Raw genomic sequence first — 15183 nt, 5'->3', positions numbered from 1 at the left:
AAGAGCCGGGGTGAGAGGACGACCCAAAACACGGAGGTGGCCTGATCTAGACAGAGCCCATTTCTCCGTTGCCCCTGACCTGCCAGGGCACACTCAGGCGACTGCACCCCGGAGGCCGGAGGGCCGACACCGCCGGGCGTCCTCAGCTGCGGTGGCGAGGCGCCCCCTCCCGACCAGCCCGGGCTCTGCCGGCCGGGACCGCACCGCGGCGCGGCGGGCGAGGGGGCGGGGCTAACGCAGGCCCGCCTCCCTTCAGGAGGGCGCTAGGAGGGCGAGCCGCGGAGACGCAAGCCCCGCCCCCTGGGTGGGGCGCAGCCACTGGGCGGTGATTGGTCAGCGCCGCCCGTGCGCGGTGACGTTGTGCCTGGGCGGAAAGTTTCTGAGAGGAGCGCGGGAGCCGAGAACGGGAGGGCTCCGTACGTCCCGGGAAGGCCTCGAAAGGGTAGTTCCGCGGCCAGGTGCTAGTTGGGGGAGCCGGGGCGCTTCCCCACGCGCTTCCGCTCCTAGCCGCGTGCTACCTCGGAGTGCTTCTCTGCCTCCGGGCACCCGGGTGAGCATCCGCCTGGGACCTCTGGGGGGGCGGGGGAGGGTGGGGGCGTGTGTGTGTGTGTGTGTGTGTGTTGAGGGGAGGGGGTGGGAGCCTGTGTGTGTGTGTGTGTGTGTGTGTGTGTGTGTGTTGGGGGGGGCGGTGAGAGCGCACCTGAGGCTCTCGGCACTTCCCTGTCCCCCACCACCTGCCTCCTTAAGCTTTAAGATCACTGACCCGTCTCATGTCGCTGGGCCTCGTGGCTCTAGAAAGTTAGGCGTTAATTAGTTCTCCCAACAATTTTAAGTGCCTGCTGTGAGTTAAGCGCTGAGCTAAGCGCAGAGCCTACGCAGATAATGATGTCCCCGTACTCAGAAGTGCCAGGCACAGAGCAGATGCGTGGTTCGTGTTTGAAAGGACCTGTGCCGGAAAGACAGACAAATGACTATTCCATGATGTGACAGGTGCTCGATTCGAGGTGTACGTGGAAAACACTTGTAAGGGGTGACCTCTGTGAGAGACTAGTACTTGTGCTAAGGTTTGAAGGAAGAGGCAAGGAATTACAAAATCAAATTGTATGCATTCTGTAGCGGCTGCCAGTGAGCCTCTACAGCCCCAGTTGTAGGGATGTAGCTGCTCCTTCTTCCAAATAAATGGAAAACGGGTTATTGGTTCTTTTATTCTCATTAGGCTCCTGGTTTCAGAGAATATGGCAGAGGAGCTGGATCTCATGGGACAGGACTCTGATGGGGGCAGTGAGGAGGTGGTCCTCACTCCTGCAGAGCTCATTGAAAGGCTGGAGCAGGTAAGCACCCCAGAGAGAATCCCCTTGCTCCATTCTTAGCCTTTTTATTTAGTCCAGCTATGCAAATGTCAGGAATCAGAAAATGAGGAAGTGGAATTCAAGGCTTATTTCAAGAGAAGAGGGACTGGATTTTACCATTTACACGGAAATAGGAAGTAGAGGGGACAGCCTCTGTTAGAAACTTTGTAATGTCAAACACAAAATCGTGAAGTGGGGCCAGTAAGGGACAACTTTGGGCGCATTTAATAAAACGGTTCACAGAACAAGGATCTGCTTGGTGTTTGCGGGGACTGCAGAGGTGTTGTGGTGGAAACTTGTAGGTTCTAACCCTTAGTCCCTGGAGCATCTGCTGTTGCCCTGTAGAAAGCTGGGGTAGCCAGAAAGGGCTGCAACACCTGCCTCAGTAGAAGGCGCGTCGAATTTTTCCTTTTCCTCCCATGTACTTTCTTTTGTCAGCTGTTCTCTATATTTCCACTGCTTATCTAAAATCATTTCTGGGATATTTCTCCTTTTAGTCGTAATGGCTATGGTTTACTGAGTATTTCTCGAGTGCTAGTAACTGTAAGTTACTTGCAATTACTTCTCATGAAGCTCTGGGAGATAGGAGTTGAGACTATCTGTGTTTAAACCCCTCCATGCCACTAGCCTATTATGTGACCTTAGGCAAGTGTTGTAGCTTGTCTCAAGCAGTTCCTTGACTGTAAAATGGAGCTAATAATAGTGGCTACCTCACAGAGTTGCTGTGAGGATTAAACGAGATAATATATGTCAAGTGCTTAGCAGATTGTCTGACCCGTGATAAGCACTCACTGAGTGTTAGCTGTGAGTAGTAATAATCATTACAACCCAGTGAGGTAGGGGTTATTGTTATGTCCATTTTACAGATGAGGAAACTGGAGCTTAGAGATGTCAAGTAGCTTGCCCAAGGTCACACAGCAGCAACAGAGCCAGGATACGACCCAGGTCTCTTTGACTGCAGAACATGTGCTCTTAATCCACTACGCCTGCTGCCTTATTCTCGTCTTCTCTCTTTAACTGCCCCTTTCCAGAACTCTCTCATGTTCGTTACTTTAGCATTCTTCATTCTTTCCTACCAAACATGCTGTCATGAGTGACAAAACTGAAGGAAGATGTTTTTAAAATTGTCTCTTATATGATAATCCTTACTATGGAGCAGTGAGTCTTAATTTGTTTTTGTATCACAGACGTTTTTGAAAATCTGGTGAAAATTCTGGCCCTTCTTCCCAGCATAATACACATATACACCTATGCAGAATTCTGGGTATAATTTTAGGAGGTTCGTAGACACCCTGAAGTCTGCCCACCTAGCCTGTGGACCCCAGTTTAAGAGCCCCTGCTTTATTAAGAAAGGATTCTTTGAACAAAAAGCACAAACCATAAAGGAAAACACTGATACATTCAACTACATGAAAATTAAAAACTTGTTTTTACACCTTGGTAAGAGTAAAAAGACATGCCACAAATCTGGGGGAAGATATTTGCAAAATATATAACTGGCAAAAGGATAGTATCCACAATACATACACTTTACAAACTGCCCCATAGAAAAATGAAGTCTTAACAGGCATCTCCCAGAAGCAGAGACCAGAATGGCCAATAATCGTATGAAAAAGATATTCAACCTTTTTAGTAATCAGGAAAGTGAAAATTTAAATCCCAATGAGATATTACTTCATACCCATCAGAGTGGTGGAAATGAAAAAAGTGAATAATATAAAGTATTGGCAAGGATTAGAGCAATTGGCACGTTCGTATACTGCAACAGACATGCAAATGGATCACTCTGGAAAATAATTAGTTGTTATTTAGTCAAGTTGAAGGTGCACATACCTTGTGGCCGAGTCATTCTACTCCCAGTTGCATACCTTAGAGAAAATCACCAGCAGACGTGCACAAAATGTTCACAGCATTGCTTGCAATAGTTAAAAACTGAGGGGCCGGCCCTCTGGCCGAGTGGTTAAGTTCGCGCACTCTGCTTCGGCAGCCCAGGGTTTCACCAGTTCAAATCCTGGGCACGGACATGGCACCGCTTGTCAGGCTATGCTGAGGAGGCACCCCATATGCCACAGCTAGAAGGACCCACAACTGAAAATGCACGACTGTGTTTCGGGGGGCTTTGGGGAGAAAAAGGAAAAAATAAAATCTTTAAAAAAAAAACTGAAATAACACAGGTACCCATCACCACTAGAACGGTTAAAAAATTATGGCATAGACACGCAACGGGGAAAAACAGCAACAGAATCAGTAAAATCCATGCTTCTGCAACAGCATGGATAACTCTCAGGAACATCAAGTAGAACAATAGAAAGTAAGTTACTGAAGAAACGTAAGTGTATGTAAAGTGCAAACACTTGAAAACTGTTGTTCAAGGCACAGCTTGCCAGCCTGCCTGACGTGGCACACGCTGGTGTGCGGCAGATGCCTCCTGTTGTCCTCCACCCTGGGACAGCCGGAGCCCCCAGGCTGGTGGCCTCTTGTGGTATCATCAGGGGCCCGTTGGAAGGCAGCCTGAGGATAGCGGGATCTGACAGCACAGCCTCAGGTGGGCAGTGGGTGAGCATGAATTACATCTTGGGCCTGATGCTCTGTCGCAATGCCCTGAGTGCAGCCAGGAGTTGGTCCACTGCCTGGACAGCTGCTGCAGCTGGCCACAGCCTCTGAGGCTGCGTGGCATTGCCTGAGGAGCACCCTGACAGGACCACCGGATAGGGTCACTGATAAACACAGTTCCAGGAGCATATATAGGATACTCTTGAATGCCTGAAAAAAGTGATTTAAAACTTATTACCTACAGTGCAAAGTTTCTCATTTTAATGATTGTATTAGTTTGCTAAGGCTGCATAACAAAGTAGCCACACTGGGTGGTTTAAACAACAGAAACTTATTTTCTCAACTCTGGAGGCTGGAAGTCTGAAATCAAGGTGCCAGCTCGGTTGGTTTCTTCTGAGGCCTCTTTCCTGAGCTTGTAAGGGAAGCTTTGTGTGTCTGTGTTTAAATTTCCTCCTGTCATAAGGACACCAGTCATATTGGACTAGGGCCCACCTAATGACCTCGTTCTAACTCAGTTACCTGTTTGAAGACCCTGTCTCCAAATGCAGTCACATTCTGAGGTCCTGAGAGTTAGGTGTTCAACATATGATTTAGGGGTAGAGAGGGACATGATTTAGCCCATAACAGTGATGAACAGAGTGTCATTAAAAATTTTGGTTATGAACCAGATGTAGCCATCTCAAACATAGAATTGACTATTGAAAAAAGACCAGGGATTTGAACACAAATTTCTCACTAGAAATTTTGAAAAGATTTTATTTGAAAAATTTGTACTAATATAAATTTTCCCGTAACAGTTTATATTTTATTATGATTTCAAAATGTAAATGAGAAATCTCCCCGAAATCTGCTCTGTTTTACCCCAGTGTACCATACAAGCGTTATCAAATACGCTGAAACTATATAGAAAATTAAATGCTAAATTCAGGCAGATTACCTCTGAGGAAGGAGGGACACATGGGGACTTTTAAAATAATGATAATCTTCTTTAATGAAGTTAAGTGCCCAGAGGTGTTTATATCACTATTCTTCACGTTCATATATTTCATAAATATTTTTGTACCAATTCAGTATTTAGTGAAATCAGTTAAAAAGAAAAACTCCTACTTTATAAGTCCTCTGTGACAATTTGATCTTTTCTCATTGATTATCCTACTTGAAAATACAGGTTGTCTTTCTAGTTAATTTAAAATATCCGTAACACTAGTACAGAAGCTTGAGCACCTGAGAAGATTTTTCTGATACTAGTAGTACCCAGTATTTAATAATGTGTCTTGATGGTGATCATTGGAGAAGTAGAGACTCAAGGATGTCAAAAGGAGTAAATTGAGCCTGACTGGCATGTAATTCTGAACTATGCTAAAACTGAATTTCCTGGAATTGAAAGATAAGTATAGTTTTCCTCAGTCACCTGTGGAAATTTCAGTTCTCTAAGCCTTGGTAACTTCTGAAATGTACCGAGCGTCTGGGCCTGAGTCAAAATGAGGGATTTAACCCCTTGTTGCAAAACTTTAATAGATGAATATCCATTTCTATTATGATACTGTCTACTCTTGAATGGATAGTGGATAACTTAATCTGTTTTCTTGTCAATAGGTAAAGATAGCTATGTCCATTTCCTCTCAGATATTATAATGATGGATGAAAAGTATTTGTAAAGTACCCTGAGCTTCAGGAAAGAAGAGAGGTGTGGATTTGTGTGAGGTTACTTCCTCTCTCAAAATAGCAAGGTGGTGGTGCCCCCTGGTGGGCAACAGCAGGTGAGGAAGTAGAAACACGTTGATGCTACTTGGTCAGAGACACTGTTTGAACACCAGGTGGCGTCACTCTCAGCATTGGTATCCTACTGACGCCACTTTTGAAGTGAACAGTGTTTTGTAATGTTAGTTAGATAAAAGGTTGTGAACACAGCGCTCCCACTAAAAGAAATAGAAAATCCACCATTAAACATAGCTTGTCTTCAAAGCATTTCCAGTATTTCCAGCTGGTAGGCAAACAGTTTTCTTTGCCTGAGATAGCTGTGATTTTCAGGGATTATGTACTGACTCCCAGGGTTTTTGTGCTCTATTGTTAGTAATGCTTTATTTGGCATTGTTTTTTAGGCCTGGATGAATGAAAAGTTTGCCCCTGAGCTGCTGGAAAGCAAGTGTGAGATTGTAGAATGTGTCATGGAGCAGCTGGAGCACATGGTAAGAGCTGCTTGTCTCAGGGTGACAAAGGACAAGAACGCTAAAGGGTCCATCGGCATGGGGGGGCAGTGGTCTGATAGCAAATCGGCTTTGTTTGGCCCAGCCTGGGTTTGTTGGTTTTTTAAAATTTTGAGTTAGTTATCTGCATTTACAAAGCATGAGATTCCTGTGAATATCTGGATATCAGCTTCCCATGAACAGTCTAAAAACATGTCATCACTGGCTCCGCATTTCTTCAGGAGAGCAACTGACCAGAGCAGGGTAAGGGCCCCCCCTTTCGGTGTGCTCTCCAGGTCCCCACAGTCCCCAGCTGCCCACCTTTCTCATAGGCCTTAACTGCCTGGCCCCCATAGATATTTGAGTGTGTGGCCCTTGGCTTAGATGGGTTAGGCTTAAGTCATTAGCAGCCTCAGGTAACTTTGAAACATTGCTATTTTACAATTTCATAACTGCTGTTTTAACACTACTTTTTAGACTCTTTAGACATTTTTTCTGTCTGCTATATTATCTCCTTTGCAGTTGGGTTGGAGTACTTCTGGGCCCTTCTGACCAACCCATATTCAGAATGTGGTTTTTGAGTCCTCAACATTGCCAGAGATGATGGTCCTTGTGGGCAATGTGCAGATTAAACAAAAAAGGACTTAGTCTTTGAATATCATGTTTCTTATAAACTTCATTTTCTCTTTACTAGGAAGAAAATCTCAGGAGAGCCAGGAAGGGGGATCTGAAGGTCAGTATCCATCACATGGAGATGGAGAGAATCCGCTACGTCCTTAGCAGCTACTTGCGGTGTCGGCTCATGAAGGTTTGACGTGGAGATTCGTGGAGGCATTAAGGCAGTGCAGTCTGTGATGTGCACTGAGCGTCCTGGGGAGAAGTTGGGCTGGGGCCAGGGCCAGAAGATGCTGCTGAGGCCCAATATCAGGGTAGCTAAAGAGTAAGGAGGGTAAGAGATTGTTCTAGAGAAGCATAGATGGAACGTGTGTTGCACACCTCCAGGGACACATTTTTAGCCTATTTATCTCTGTGTGAGTGGTGCCCCCTGGAGTTACGTCATGGCAGTGCTGACGTTAGGCTTGTTTGCATCGGTGGAATGGGGAATACTGACGGGGAGAGCTAGTTTTACAAATTATTTTGCATCTGTCATACAGTCACTGTCAAATGGACCATGATAACTTGACGTTCAACTGTAGCTCTTTGGCCACCTGACTTATAAAAATGAAATTGCAAAACAGTGTTATTTTGTATGATGTCTGTTTCAACTCTGGAAAGTTCTTCCTTCCTTGAAGTTAGGTCTCCTTTCGTTCCACTTGTCCCCTGAGTTATTACAAAACAAATTCATTCTCTCTTCTACATGAGAGTGCTTCAGATATCTGAAGACAGCTCGCAAGTCACATCGAAGTCCGTTCAGCTAAACGTTTCAACCGTTTATTTCCATTTACTCTCCTGGTCTCTTACCGAAAAAGGTTCTAGATTGTCAATATTCGTCTTAAATTATACCACCTGAACTGAATACAGTATTCCATTTGGTCACTTTTGTGAAAACAATACGATCACTTCCCTTATTCTGGATATTTAAACTGGTAGTTTTGCCACCCAGTATCACATTAGCATATCTGGCACACCATGCTAAGTTCATTCTGTACTCACCATGAAATCTAACCTCTTCTGAAGTTTTTAGTATTATCCCATCTTGTCACCATCCTGTATTTGTATGGCTTGATTTTTGACCCCTAAGTGTAGGGCTTGATTCTTATCCCACTTTAAACTTCATCTTACTAAATTGGGCCACATCCCTGGTCTCTGGATCCTGATCTTGTCACCTAATGTATTAGGTATCTCTTAACACTTTATGACATCGGCAGGTTTGATAAGAACGTCATCAAAGGTCTTATCTGATTCGTTAATAGGACTGGGCCAGTAATAGAATATTCCACCAGAGACTTCCCTACAGAGTGACACCTGTCCCATTGAATCATTTGTCCAGCCCTTTTTTGAGTCTCTCAATCTATATTGTCACCCAGCCCCAGGCTTACAGTGTGTCCACAAAGGTGTCATAAAGATGTTATCACATGTTTTGAAAAAATTGAGACACACAGTATACCTCTCCACCCACCCTCAACTCCCAGGCCACTCACTTTGTTGTTGTTGTTGTTGTTGGGATAAATCCTCTTCATGTTATTAACCACTTTTCTTTGAGTTCACAAACCATCTTTTAAATTATCTATTCTAGCATAGTACCACATATCAATGTTAAGGACACTAATCTGTATTTGAAGATTCCCCACCTTTGTATTTTTGAAAATCAGGAAATTTGCCTATCTCTGATCTTTCACACCTCTTCTGAACTTAGTGATTCTTCTGAGCTTATAAAACTACTTATATTTTTGTATCACTTACAATTACAGTAAGTGATACTGTAACAGTAACAATTTGCATATTACAGGAGAAAAAGCTTCATATACTTATTACTCTCCATACAAATTTTAGTTAATTTATTCTGGAATATATTGATCCAAGCCAAAAATCTTAAACTCCTTTGAATAGATAAGTGCTTCTTTGTCTTGGCCTTCACTTCCTCCTTACTGTTGTCATTTCCCTTTGTTCAAGGAACATTTCCTTCCACAGAGATAACCACAACAGCACTGACTCCAAACAACACACAAATCCCTTCCCAGCTCCTGACCACACACCTTTTTGAAGCTTTTAGCTTTGTGTGTGTGTGTGTGTGTGTGTGTGTGTGTGTGTTTTCCAGGTAGTTATTAGCATTTTTTTTGGAGCCTCATCTCATTTTGGGCTTTATCCTTGCTGGTTCTCTTGTTGGAATTGTGTCACTCACTATTCCATCTACTCGTGTCTTCTGTGTGTGTCTTTCCAGCTTTTGTATGTGTTTCATCTCACGGAAGAATGCCCTGTACATTTATATAAAATGTTAAATGATATCCTCGTCTCTTCCTCTTAAATGTCCTTTAAAATTGTATTTTTGGATTTTCCTTTGTGAAGGCCTCTCAGCCTTTTTTAAAGTGTCTTCCTTTTTAGAGTCCTTTTCTTTCCTCCGAATTCTTCGGAACTGCCTTGAAGTCCAGAATGTAGGCCTCATTAGAAAGAGTCTTGACCAGGAAGACTTGCCATTTTTAAAGTCAGTTTCTGGATTAACCTTAGCCTATTTCAGAAATCTGGTATGTTTGACATGTGAATCTTGACAGATGTTTTCATCATGATTTTTATCTTCACAGATAGAGAAGTTTTTCCCTCATGTCCTTGAAAAGGAGAAAACACGCCGTGAGGGGGAGTCTTCTAGCCTTTCTCCAGAAGAGTTTGCCTTTGCCAAAGAGTGAGTAAGCAGTACGTGTGGGACCCACCTTACTTTCCCTGGCTTGTGAGTGTGAGTTTTGGTGGTAGTATACATGAAGCCGATCTCAGAGCCATGTTGTCTGTCTGATAGCCCTGGTGGCTCCGTCCAGTCGAGTTGTCACAGCAATTTGAAGTTCTGTATTTCAGGTACATGGCTAACACGGAGACCTATCTAAAGAACGTTGCCTTAAAGCATATGCCTCCTAACTTACAGAAGGTGGACCTCTTGCGGTCGGGTAAGCAGAACATTCTCTTTCAGATGTCCCAGGGGCCGTAGGTTACACCCCAAGTGTTTCCAGGTGCCTTGGAATAGGATCTTCATCTTCATTCTTTTCTCTCAAACATAAAGAAATAAGTATATAGATAAGCAGAAAAGAGAAGAGAGGAAGAGTTCTGGGTTTAAAAGAAAAAATTGTTAAAAACAGGTACAAGGGTGGCCTCTTCAGGTTGGGTTGAAATTCTTATGACTGCCGTTATAGACATAGACTTGTTCGTATGTTCAGTCGTTCCTTCCTCCAACAGTTACCTGCTGGGCATCTACACTGTGCTAGGCTCTTCTGAGCTCTGACGATACAAGAGTCTGTGCTCTCAGGGGCTGGCAGTATTTGCTCACAGATTCCAGATCATGCAGAGACTGTCCAGCCACCAAGGAGGCTTTAAATAGGAGGCTAAGGAAACCTTGGGTGATTCCCTGTTCCCTAGAGTAAGGGCTCCTGGTCTCCTTGTTGTGAGGAGTTTCCCTCATTATGGGAAGGAGGAGCAGGACTGAGAATGTGGGAGGAGAAGGAGAGGGCAGCTGGGTGGAGGGAAGCGTGACCAGAGCGTCTGCCCCCGCCCTCCTCCTCGCACTGTCCCTTTCACAGTCTGCTGAGCTGAGGGAAGGGAGTTGTAGTAACTCCTAAGCTTGGATCAACCCGGGGGCCCCTGGACTGTAGGTTACGGTTCATATCCCTTGGTCTTTCACAGCTTGTCGTATCCGAGCAGGACCTTGCCAGGCAGAATTGCCAGACCAAATCAAACAGTCCTCCAGGGACTGGAATCCACGCTGTTCACAAGCTCAGCTTAGTCTGCTGAGGCCATGAGTCCCAGTACAGCTGAGCCCATGGAACTGATCGCCCACCCAGCTTGTGTGGGGGGCCACACTGTGACCCCTGTGGTGGGTGGAAGAGCTGGAACAGGCTGGGTGGAGACATGGTTTACCAGGTGTCTTGTCAGCTCAGGCTGCCATAACAAAGTACCATGGACGTTTATTTCCTCACAGATCTGGAAGCCGGAAGTTCATGATCAAGGGCTGGCAGGGTTGGTTTCCTCCGAGGCCTCTCCTTGGTTTGCAGATGGCCACTCTCGTGCTGCCTCTTCACATGGCCCCCACTCTGTGCATGCGCACCCGTGATGTCTCTCTTCTTTTTAGAAGGAGACCAGTTAAATTGGATTAGGCCCCACCCTAACAGTCTCATTTTAACTTACCTCTTTAAAGGCCTCATCTCCAAATATATTCCCATTCTGAAGTGCTGGGGGTTAGGGCTTCAGCATATGAATTATTGGGGGGAACAGTGCAGCCTGTAACACCAGGAGGAAGCAAGCCCTTACCAGATTTGTGGAGCTCTGAATTGGTCATTTTGGTGAATTTGCCTGCGGGAACAAAAGGCCAGTCCATGTACAGTTCTGTGACTTGTTTGCACCTTAGAAGAACAAGAATGGAGCAAGGACCATCTCCCTAATTACTGCCCAGTGCTGTCACATCCAATTGATTAAAGCAGCCGTGGACTACTGACGGGCATGCATCTGAGTTCCTGGAACTGGCTCTAAGCCGTTGTCCCAGAGCTCCTACTTGATGCTGGTGGACACCTCCTAAAACACTCACATGTCACTTGTCCGGATCCCTTCTAAGAACTAGAGCCAGACCCCTGGAATTGAAGCCATGGGGAGTGGGAACCAGCCTGCCCTAGCGAAGTCCAAGTCTTTCTTGGTTAGCCCAGATGCCCTGAGTCCCCCTCAGGCCTCTGGAGCATTGTAAGCCCGGATGGCAGGATGGGGGAAGGCATGTTGAAATCTAAGCTGGGTTTCCTGGAATCAGTAGCTGCCCCGTGGGGCTAACTGACCTGGTGAAGTTGGAGTCTCCTTGGCAGGCCCAGAGTCCTGGAGCAGCCCAGGGGACCTCCCTAGACCTTTGGAGCGCATTATCCTGAACCCCCTCCATAGATGAGGGAATCAAGGGCAATATGAAAGCTGAGCTGGGCTCTTCAAGCTGAGTTGTCCAGTAGGATTTCTGGACCCTGCAGTTGATGGAATCCTCTAGGTACAGGGAGCCTCTGGGGCTCCAGGAAATGAAGAGCTGTCAACAAGCAGCCTAGCTCAACACATGCACTTACTTGAAATGTTGGCAGCTGGGAGAAGAGGAGGGATGGCAGCACCTTCTTAACCTGTAATCAACCAGTGACGGATCACTTACAGGTTAAAACCTATATTCCATGTCTGACATTCAAGGCTATCACCATATGACCCAATGTTCCTAATACTCTCTCCTCCTACTCCTTTATATAGAAATATTTTCTAACCAGGTTTATACACTCTGTCCTCCCAAAACAGCATGCGTATTTCTACCATGGCCCTTGCTATTACCTCCCAGGCTCAGCTCTCCTCTTTAAGTCCCACCCTTTCCTTCAAAGTTCATCAGCTGCTTTCTCCCCACATCACTGAGTGAATGTGCTGCTGGTGTGAGGTTCCGTCACATGCTGCTGGTACCACCTTGTCCAGAGACCACATGTCGTGCTTGCTGGTATCCTCCACACTGTGTAGCAGAATTCCCTGCACAGTTTACATGCTCATTGTTGTAAATGAGTGGTTGCTATGTGAAGCCATGGGTGGGAAGTGTGTTGTTTCTATAAGGAGCCAGATGTCTCCTCAGACAACCCCCCACACACTGCTTTTACATCCCGGGCCCCTCAGTGCTCGATACAGTTAATCCCAGCAACTTTCCCCATACTGATCTTGCTAGCTGAGTATTTTGATTACAGTATTGTTTTTCTGGCAGTTCCCAAACCCGATCTAGATTCCTATGTGTTTCTAAGAGTGAAAGAACGACAAGAAAACATCCTGGTAGAACCAGAAACAGATGAACAGAGGTGAGTGCCACGTGTGTCTCTGACAGTGGGAAAGACTGCTCCCAATGGAGCCCCAGCTGAGCTCTGCAGATGTATGTTCTTCCTCCCTTTTCAGGGACTACGTGATTGACTTGGAGGAGGGCTCACAGCACTTGATCCGATATAAAACCATTGCACCTCTGGTTGCCTCTGGAGCAGTACAGCTAATTTAACACCAAAGCGAAATAAACAAGAATGAAGACATGGAACCCTAGAGAAAATATTTAGGAACCTCTCCTATCACTTTGTGCCTATGGACAACGGACTTCTCAGCAGTGCTGGGGATCACCTGGACATTGAGAAGGCGCCCAAGGCAGGATTTCTCACATGCCACATGTGCTGCTGACTCTGCCGTGTTAGGCTGCGTCAGGAGGTGGCGCCCTCGCTCTGTTGAGTCTGCCTCCTGGGCAAATACGTGGAGATCGTCACTTTGGACATCTTTTCCCTTCATGGTATTTTTTGAGCTAAGGAAAGTGAGACAAAGTTAGTTCATAACAAGGCAGCACTGCCTATGGTGAGGGGACTAGTTAGCCCTGACCTGATGGTGACGGGAGAGTTCATTTAACCTTCCTGGTAGGAAGAATATAAATCAATTAACGGAAACAGTTACCGCCTTCTATGATATGTCACTAAATTGTGTAAACTAGCCTTTTGGAACCTCTAATATTAACACCAGTTTCTGTCATGCTTTACTGAGAATCGTAACTAAACCAATAAACCATTAAGTTTCAGTTTGGTGACAGAAGGAGCCTCTGGACAGTTCTCTGCTTGTGGTCTAATGAAGTATGTTCTCCCTGCTGGTAACCTGCAGCCTTCCCCGAATCTCAGGCAGCTTCGCCAAGCCAGCCTCTGGGCCATCTGGCCATCCTTGGCCAAGGCTCTGTTAGCAGAGCAACACTGACTGGCCTATCTAGTGACCTCGGTAGCAGCTTTTCTTTTTTAAGCTCTTTATTTTCCCAAGGGAAATGGATGCAGTTAAACTCCTGCGAATGGAGAGTGTCACAGTGATACCTGCAGGAAGGACATATGGACAGTGAATGAATCGTCCTTCTTGGAGACATGATAAAAAGCAACCTGCATTCAAGCCTTTTCTTGCTTGATGAGAAGGCAGCAGGTTTTCATTTATCTGATAAAGGCTGTTAGTTATCAGTGTAGTATTGCTGTCATTTCCAAGAGAAATCACTAAGTGAAAGCAGGGAAGGTTTTATTCGTTAATAAAAGCTTTCTATATTTCATGTAGTGCTTTATTTTTTCCAGACTGTTTTTACCCTCTTCAGCCACTCATTGCACAAATATTTATTGAGCATACAGTGTGCCAGGCACAGTTCAAGACACGGGCTCCAACCCAGAATCAGACTGTCGCCGTCCCTGCTCCGATGGTGATAAGGGCCTTGCAGAGAATTAGGACAGTGACTCACTCGAGAGTGACTCATGGTCTGAGGGGTTCTCACTGGTTTTGGTGCATCTCACTGAAGGACGCTGAGGTCTGAGTAACAAGGAGCCAGACACACAGAGATCAAAAGGAAGGGCATTCCAGGCAGAGAAAGCAGCTTCGGTAAAGGCCCTGAAGTGGAAATGCGTTCTGCCTGTGGTCAATGTGGCTAGAACGCAATGGGCAAAATGAAGAATGGCGCAGGATAAGGTCTGAGAGGCGGGCTGGGCCCAGATCACTTAAGGGCTTTGTTAGCAAGGATCCCATTTGGTCCTCGCAGCAGCCCTGAGAAGTAGGCAGGGCTGGGAGGATGCAGTAGGTGGGAAACAAAGTGGTGAGTCTCCCTCTAGTCACGTGTGCGCCTTCTCACCATGGCCTCCATTATGGTGCTAAGCAGCCAGGAGACAGATGTGGGCTGTTACACTGTTATCTAGAACAGTGCTTCCTAAGCCTTAATATGCACACCAGTTGCCTGGAGGTCTTGTTACAATGCAGATTCTGATTCAGAAGGTCTGGGGTGGGGCCCAGGATTCTGCATTTCTGAGGAGCTCCAAGGCTGTGTGCTTGCTGCTCATCCAGGGACCACACTTTGAGTGGCAGGGCTCTATATCTTCCTGTTCTGTGCATGCTGGGCCACACAGAGGAGTTTAAGGTCTCTACTAAAGGCACAGAGTGAATTGTGTCATTTCCTAGGTCACCTCTTCAAATGAAGACTGGTTTAGATATGTCGTTTTAAAATAAAGGGGAAATTGAATTTCAAAACCAAGTAGCAAAGGAAATGATGTGGCTTAGTGTGACACTGACTGTTTTTCAGTTCATGGTACTTTGCTTTATTAAAAACTCATCACTGGAAGCATGATAGAACATTTTCCTCGAACAATTGCAACATACTTCATCATAAGCTTGTCACCAGCAAGATGGCTATTCCTGAGAAATGCTTGCAGGTGCATATCTGGGTTTTCCCAGCCGCAGCAACTGTGTGTCAGCTGTGTTCACTCTGTGCCCAGGCCCCGGCAGGCAGAGGAGCTCTAGTGCCACCCTCATAGGCATTGAACTGCCTTCTGTGACGTTAACAGTTAACCAGAAAGCTTTCAGAGTGAATTGTGAAGCAAGCACATTATAGATCAATTCTTTATATAATGTTCTTTTTTTTTTTTCTGCTT

General features: G+C 45.7%; 1 protein-coding gene across 4 annotated transcripts; it reads left to right on the top strand.

Moving 5' to 3' along the window:
- Positions 1-355: 355 nt before the first annotated feature.
- GINS4 (GINS complex subunit 4) lies at positions 356-13823 on the top strand. Of its 4 annotated transcripts, XM_046648856.1 has the most exons (9): positions 356-550; positions 1217-1331; positions 6005-6091; positions 6783-6896; positions 9328-9425; positions 9593-9681; positions 12480-12570; positions 12665-12771; positions 13215-13823. In XM_046648856.1, the coding sequence occupies exons 2-8, from the start codon at positions 1236-1238 to the stop codon at positions 12759-12761; spliced, it is 672 nt and encodes a 223-aa protein (XP_046504812.1). In that variant the 5' UTR covers positions 356-550; positions 1217-1235; the 3' UTR covers positions 12762-12771; positions 13215-13823. The 4 variants fall into 4 exon arrangements, with proteins under 4 accessions (XP_046504812.1, XP_046504813.1, XP_046504811.1 ...); XM_046648857.1 differs by having other exon boundaries at positions 371-550; positions 6783-6821; positions 12665-13823; XM_046648855.1 differs by having other exon boundaries at positions 371-550; positions 12665-13823.
- Positions 13824-15183: the final 1360 nt, after the last annotated feature.

This window comes from Equus quagga, chromosome 22 (genome assembly GCF_021613505.1).
Source record: "Equus quagga isolate Etosha38 chromosome 22, UCLA_HA_Equagga_1.0, whole genome shotgun sequence".
In the NCBI taxonomy this organism is placed as follows: domain Eukaryota; kingdom Metazoa; phylum Chordata; class Mammalia; order Perissodactyla; family Equidae; genus Equus; species Equus quagga.
The sequence above is the reverse complement of the archived record's forward strand: the minus strand, read 5'-3'. Positions and strand labels throughout refer to the sequence as shown.

Coding starts and splice junctions, on each gene's coding strand:
- GINS4 (XM_046648856.1), top strand. CDS start 1,236: ATGGCAGAGGAGCTGGATCTCATGGGACAGGACTCTGATGGGGGCAGT. Junction 1,332..6,004: donor TCATTGAAAGGCTGGAGCAG/GTAAGCACCCCA, acceptor ATTGTTTTTTAG/GCCTGGATGAATGAAAAGTT. Junction 9,682..12,479: donor GGTGGACCTCTTGCGGTCGG/GTAAGCAGAACA, acceptor TTTTTCTGGCAG/TTCCCAAACCCGATCTAGAT.